The sequence below is a fragment of the Cynara cardunculus genome, assembly GCF_001531365.2.
Source record: "Cynara cardunculus var. scolymus isolate 2C chromosome LG 1, CcrdV1, whole genome shotgun sequence".
Lineage (NCBI taxonomy): Eukaryota > Viridiplantae > Streptophyta > Magnoliopsida > Asterales > Asteraceae > Cynara > Cynara cardunculus.
The window spans coordinates 44,468,483-44,475,758 of record NC_037528.1 but is presented as its reverse complement, the minus strand read 5'-3'; the positions used below and the strand labels follow the sequence as shown (position 1 = coordinate 44,475,758).

Below are 7,276 nucleotides of genomic sequence, written 5' to 3'. Positions count from 1 at the left end.
GTCTTACCAACCAGAGACGGTCCCTAAATAGAGATAGTGCTATCTCTGGACTTACCAACCAGAGATAGTCTAAGTCTGAATAACACTTGGTCAATTCTACTAAGTTTGATCACGTTTTTCCACTGTATTCCAACTCCAAAATTCTGTAGAGCTTTTGGGGCACTGCCCCTCGACCCCGCCCGCTGAATGATCAGCGGGACCACCGCCAAGGGTGTTGCACAATTGGAACCCGCAAGGGGGCACAGCCCCCTTGACCACCGCCTTTTTGTCTTATCCGAAATCAAACTCGTCTTATATACAAGTGTGCACATTGCACCACCTAACTTGTACTAGATCACAATTTAAAACCCATTGGCACTCGTGTTAATTCCAATTACACTTAAATAGCCGGTGACGCTAAAATCACCAACACCCTCCGCATGCCAAACATACCCTCAAGAAACACAAGTTGGAACAGTAGAACTAATCAAAGGATTTAGGTAAATTATGTGATTGCTAAATGTTGGAGTATGATAACTACTCCATCTGTTGCTAAAAAAGAAATATAACTCTTTGACTACCAAATAGATTATACCAAAATCTAACACCCTCGAAATCCTTAAATTAACTCAAAGGACGTTTTATAAGTTATTTAGCTCGATAAAAAATGCACTTATATGTGTTTACTAACCAAAAGGAAACTGTGAAAAAGATAAATAACATTAATCAAACATCTAACCTCATTTCATCTGCAAGAGTTGGACAGGAGGCATGGAATTCCCCAAGTGCAAATGGTAGCACAAATTTTTTGAAAACAGCCTGCCTGCAGTGAATTGGAATCTCAATGTCATGTGCTCTCCATTTCAATAAACTGCACCTATTGTTCATTTTGTCACTTGTTTTCAAGGAGCAAAGGGGGTCATTGGTTAAATGACAATCTTGAACTAGTATTCAAGTCTGCTGTACCCACAACTCTTTTTCAATCCCCTTGATTTCATATTCCTCTGAATGCCTTCCACGTTTAACCATTTACCAAATTCAGCGTAGATCAAACTCAACAATGTATGGTTAGCAGTGTTACCAGGTTCTGATTCTATAAACCAACTTAACAGGGTTTCTGCAACATCTAACCTTCCATGAAGCTTACAAGATGAAACCAAAGAGCTCATAATTTTTGGGCTAGGTTTCATCGGCATTGTTCTCAAAACTTCACGAGCACAATCAAACTTCCCTGCCCTTCCAAGAAGATCAATATAACAAGCATAATGCTCCAAATTCACCGATAATTTATCATCTTTCACAGCTTCAGAGAACAGTTTATGCCCTTCTTCAACTAGCCCAGAATGGTTGCATGCTGATAAAACAGCAAGCAATGTGATCGAGTCATGCTGCATCCCGTTTTCTTTCATATCATTGAAGAGTTGTAAAGCTTCTGCACCGTAACCATGGACACCATATGCATTGATAAGTGCACTCCAAGAAACACAATCTGGTGTAGCCATTTCTCGAAAAACTTGATGCGAATCTTTAAGAGAACCGCATTTTGAGTACATATTAATGTGAGAGTTTGTTATGGACAAATCAGAATCCAACCCTGACTTAAGCACATAGCCATGTATTTCACTTCCGAGGCGAATTGATGGTATATTAGTACAAGCAGTGAGTACAGCCAATAGGGTTACTGAGTTCGGCTCAACTCCCTCTTTCTGCATTTGATTAAAAAGTAATATCGAGTTTTCAGCACTTTCCTTATGCTGAGAGCAACCTGAGATAATGGAACTCCAAAGCACAATGTCTTTCTGAGTTGACCATTCAAATATTAGTTTTGCAAGCGAAAGGGAATCTACCCACTTAGAATACAGGTGAATTAGAGCTGATAACAGTCGAATATCTGAATTAAACCCATGACGGAAAGCATACCCATGAATGTCTTTCCCAAGTCCAATGGTGCCTAACGCAACACATGCTGGTAGAATAGTAATAAGTGTCACTCTATTAGGCTTAATCCCTTCAACCTGCATTTGCCGAAAGCAATCAAATGCCAACAAATAATCGCAGTTTCCAACATATCCCATAATCATGGAAGTCCAGAAAACCTCATTTTTATCCTCCGTTGCATCAAAAACATGAAAAGCCATCACTGAATCCCCAGACCTCCAATACAAGTCCAACAGTGCTGTTGACAAAAACACCATTTTCTCAAATCTTTCATCAACAATAGAAAGAGCATGAATCATTTTTCCTACCCTTGTATACCCACACTGCACACATAAAGAAAGAATGCTAGCAAGCAACTCCGGCTTTGCTACCAACCCGCATTCATACATTTCTTTAAGCATCTCCAATGATTCCACACAGTTCCCATTTTGAGCAAAGCAATTTATCATGGAGTTCCATGATATAAAATCTTTCTGAGGCATTTCATCGAACACCTTACGTGCAGATTTTATATCTGGAAATTTAGCATAGAAAGAGATGGTTGAATTTGAAACAACGGATTCTGAATGAATTCCCATTTTAAGGGATTGGCTATGAAGCTGAAGACCGAGGCCATGGTGGGTCTGAGAGAGGGAACAAGCTTTTATGAGTGAAGGAAGAATGGAGATGAAAGCGTCGACATGGAGATCGGGTTGATTTCTATAAACTTGAAGAGCTTCAAAATGTAGTCCCTGTAAGATCAAATGTTTAACTTTTCTGATAAGATTGGAATCTGATAGTGCAGTTGGAACCGAGGTGAATCTTCTGATAAGAATATTCATCATTAAACATAAATCCAATCTAATACCAGGAGTTCATTCGTGCTAAAATACAGTAAGAATATTCGTCATTAACATTGTGTTCTCTAAATTGCAGACCCCTTCTTCCCATTCGGGTTGGGTTGACCCAGAAATACAGTAAGAAGCCATGGAACCGCTTGAGAGTCGTCTGAAGTTCACACTTGGGTAAAGACAAACGAACCAATTTCAACTATTTTCTCGATCTATCAAAGTATGCAAATTCAGCATTGAGGTCTAATATTTCTGACCCAGGAAAATCTGCAAATGAAGCGTGTGCTATTGTGCTTCAGTTAGGTGATGGTTTATGAACCATATTCATTCTATAGGTTCCATAGGTGTTATTAAAGGTTGGAAATTATGCTTTTTTGGCTTATGGGGTTTGCATTGATTTATTTTAAAATTTACTCGGTAAGTACTAACCAGGTAAGAATCGTTGCTCTTACTTATCGGATAAGATTTTCGGTCCTGATCTTTTCATTTATTGAATAAGATTCTTGGTCTTTTTTATATTCATCCGGTATGATAAGGTGACTTGATAAGTGCTTATTCGGATAAGCGTTTGGTAAAGTCCCACTTAGTTATTAAGTTTTTTTAATTAATTTTGTATAAGTTTAACTAATTAATGAGTTAATCTAAGAAATAAGAGTTAAAAGGTTAGTGATTATTGAAATTACAGTGGAATTGCGTAATTTAATATTGGCTTCGGTTGTTTGTTTATATCTTAATAGTTATATTAAGAGGCAACATCTGAATCGTTAAGAGGTAAATCTTGTTTGGTAAAAAAAATATGTCTCTTAATGGTCCAAAAACTTTCTGAATGATTTTGTATCATAGGTCTCCCTTAACCATTAAGAACCTTAATTTTATTGTAAACAATTACCAAATAATTATATTTTATTTTGCACTATATCACGAGAGCTAATTAATCATTCAGCACCAAATCATTCATCAACTGTCAGACAACCCTTTACACCTCGGACCGCCTGAGGCTTATGCCTCGCCGAGGAAAAACACCTCGAGGCCCGATTCTGTTTTTTAAAACCTTGATTAGGCAGTGTTATAAGACATCCATTCCTATATAATACAAGGACTATTTGTGTAATTTACTCAAACTTTCAAATTTTGCACATTCGAACCCTCCATTTTTCTCCAGTATTTCGCCATGCAAATCGGCAGATCCTCCGTTCCTCCTCTCTGTTTTTTGGGGTTCGTAAGATTTCTATGGAATTGAATGTATTACGATGGTTTTTGTGTAAAACTTCTGATCAATTTCATAATTTTATTTCTCTCGATTCTATTTTTACTCTAGGTTAGGGAATTTTATGTTTGAAATTTTGTTTGATCGTTGAATTCATATTAAAAGCATAACTTACGTGAAACGGGTCGTCTTGATTTCAACGATGGCTTCAAGATTTGTAAGCACCATCTCTATATCTCTCTCGACACCTGCATGCACATACTGATATTAATGATAATTTGGGTTTCATGCATGAAAATTGTATTGTGCGTAATGTTATTTGAGCTCGCTCTTAAGTATGAGGTATCGATGTTTGTCTTGCTGGTTTTCGCTCTTGGAAGTGCTGGAAGATTCGTCCTATCGAAAAACATCAAAAAATTGACATTTGAGGAACTTGATAATCGCTTGCGTTACAAATCCTATGATCATGTTGGTGATAAATTTTTATCATGAACCCAATAAGAAATTTGTTCTGTGAAGTGATTTATAGGGTTTGATCTCATACATCAAAATGTAACTAGTTGTAGATTTTGGAGTGGTCGGGTAAATATTTCAAAATGTGACTCAGTCATAAGAAACATAAAGAAGTGGTGCATCTTCTGATCTAAAGTTCAATGATTATCTCATGATTTGGTGCTTCATTCTAAAGTTTAAAACTCCAAATATTCTGGAAACCATTTATGATTAGAAACTGCTGATACTTGATAAAACTTGGTACTGAACATATACATCGGAAAATGTAACTTGGTGTTGATTAACACTCTTTGGCTTCGTATCCATAGTGTTGTGTTGGGGAAAGGAAGTATTTGTAAGCAGCCTTCCCATTTTGCAGGGAAGGTACTTCTGTTATTATAACCTGTGAGTTTTAGATGAAGAGGAGTAAGGATACCGGTTGTCCAAGTGTTTATTCAAGTGTAGTGTATTAAATAGTCAAAACAACCAACTTTTGATGCCCATTGCTAATCCACCTCTCTTTCCATGCTATAAAGTTGTGCAAACAAGGTCTAAGATCACTGCAATTCATGGTAATATTATCAAGTATCTTGTAGAATATGATAGGTTGCATTATAGCTAACTTTAAACTCATGATATGTATGAAAGGAGACCATTTATGAAAGTACGCATCGCCACCAACACATATGTATGAATATCATTGAAGTTTAAACTCATGAAGAGAGAGATTTTGGTGAGTAATGAAAAGAGGGAGAAAGAGTATAGAGAAGAGAAATGATATAGCCATTGAAGGACAAACTAAATTTGGAATAATAATTTATTTATATATAAAATGGAGATAGATCCAATGAAGATGTAATGCTGGGACTTAAAAGATGAGGGAATGACCAGCACACTTGATATGAGAATATGATGGGGTTTTCACATGCAAAAAGAAAACAAGATTTATGTAAAAAAATTAAGGTAGGAAGCAAAAACAAAAACAGCTCACACATTGAATGTGAATAGGCTAGGCTTTTCACATACAAAAATAAAACAAGATCTATAAAAATTTAGGTTGGAAGCAAAATCAAAGCAGTTCTGAGAATACTAAAGAGCCATAAATGACATACTTCATGTATAATCTTCATCTCGTTCCTTGGATGACACTGGTGACTGGTTAGTCCATCGTTCTACGTTCAGTGAAAGATCCAGTTACCAATTTCAGGTTTGAATTCAAGACATTTTACAAAAATCTTCTGTGCTGTAGCATCTTGAAAATCCTTGTGAAAATTAGGATTGAGAGAAATGTTGGATTTTTAAGTGCAGTAAGTTTCTATACCTCAGCTGCAGATGCAAGTGCATGTGCCTTTTGAGAGAAATAATGTCCTCTTGTTATATTACATTTTTGGAGAATTCTTGCTCCCTTCTCATGCATTTACTGTCTTTCTATCTAATAGAATCTTCTTATACTATTTAACAAGGAAAAAAAGACAAAAGAGAGAAGGAAAGTTTAGACAGAAGATAAACCCATCATTTTGACCAGGTAATTAAGGATTTTTAACTATGTAATCCATCAAAAGCTATGCAGTTGTCATATTTAATGGTGTGACTTGATTCCACAATTTGACTGGCTGAAGCTCTAAGCAATTGTATCCTGAACTGGTGCCAGTACTTGTTTGCGGAGGCTTAGACTTAGTTCCCGCTGTTGGTGTAATTCAAGCCATAGCAGTTTCAGATTGCTACAAATTCCATTTTGTAGGAAAAATGTGGAGTTAATACACATTTCTCTCAAATCTCTCTCTCTCTCTCTCTCTCTCTCTCATAATTAGATCCTCTCTAAAAAATTGAGTATGATGGTAATGTTGATAGTTGCCTTAGAAAATACTCTTTCATCAAGGATTTAAGCTGGTTCTATGCAATCCTGTGCTTGAATTGGTTCAGACGATAGCAGCATGGAACTTTGACTTTCGTAAAGAAATTTAACAACCGTTTCTTTATGACCATGACTCAAACAAGAATTTCATTCAAAAGAATGTAGCTGCTTGGTATGGCTTCAAATACAAAGAAATAATTCCTTATCTTTCTAGATATTGAAACATCTCATCTCTTCAAATACAAAGAAGTAATGATGGCTCAGATCTCTTGGCGTGTCTAGTATCTCTTAGGTAGCTATCGGACGTACTCTTGTCACGGCTTTATTTGAGAAAGTTCATTTCCATTGCCATGTTTATGGCATTGGATTAGAGTTACTGTTTAATCATTTAAAAAAAAGTTAGCTTTCATTAATTTGTATATTTTAATAACAGTATCCAACTAGTTGATTCCTATTTTGTGCATTTCATAATTTTTTTATTTTTCTGTTTAAATGAGCTCTGCTATAAAAATGGAAAAATATTCATTTCAAAGTCAATTACTTTAGTCTCTCTGGTCACAATTTTACTTTAATGGAGGTAATCTTGCGAATATCTAATTTGAAGGCAGATGATGCCTCTTTTCCAACAGTTCTACCGAGGCATAGGTGGGAGTGGTTGTTATTATTTCCATGTTGTCATTCTATCAATCCACTGCAAAGATGGTCGGAAAGAGGCTACATCGACTTTTCTGAAGCTTTCTGGAGAACTTCAAAAGAAGCGATACTGAGAGTTTCAGAACACTTTGTTTTCTTTTCTTCCTGTTTTTGATACTAGTTCATATTGTTTGAAAGACACCACATTAGGGTGTTGTCACGTTTTCTTTACTTATCCACACTTGGTGACATAAATAACTTTAAATTTGGTTCTTTTTTAATCCAGGCCTCATGGCTGAAAAATTCAAGAAGTACGGGATCATATTATAGCTTCTTTCTACC

General features: G+C 36.1%; 1 protein-coding gene across 1 annotated transcript; it reads right to left on the bottom strand.

The window, feature by feature from the left end:
* Positions 1–724: 724 nt before the first annotated feature.
* Positions 725–2,750, bottom strand: LOC112500716 (pentatricopeptide repeat-containing protein At4g31070, mitochondrial). Its single transcript, XM_025104280.1, has one exon. It carries the CDS (start codon positions 2,739–2,741, stop codon positions 924–926), a length of 1,818 nt encoding a protein of 605 aa, XP_024960048.1. The 5' UTR covers positions 2,742–2,750; the 3' UTR covers positions 725–923.
* Positions 2,751–7,276: the final 4,526 nt, after the last annotated feature.

Bases quoted from the DNA above. Each gene is read 5' to 3' on its own strand.
- LOC112500716 (XM_025104280.1), bottom strand. From the start codon at position 2,741: ATGATGAATATTCTTATCAGAAGATTCACCTCGGTTCCAACTGCACTA.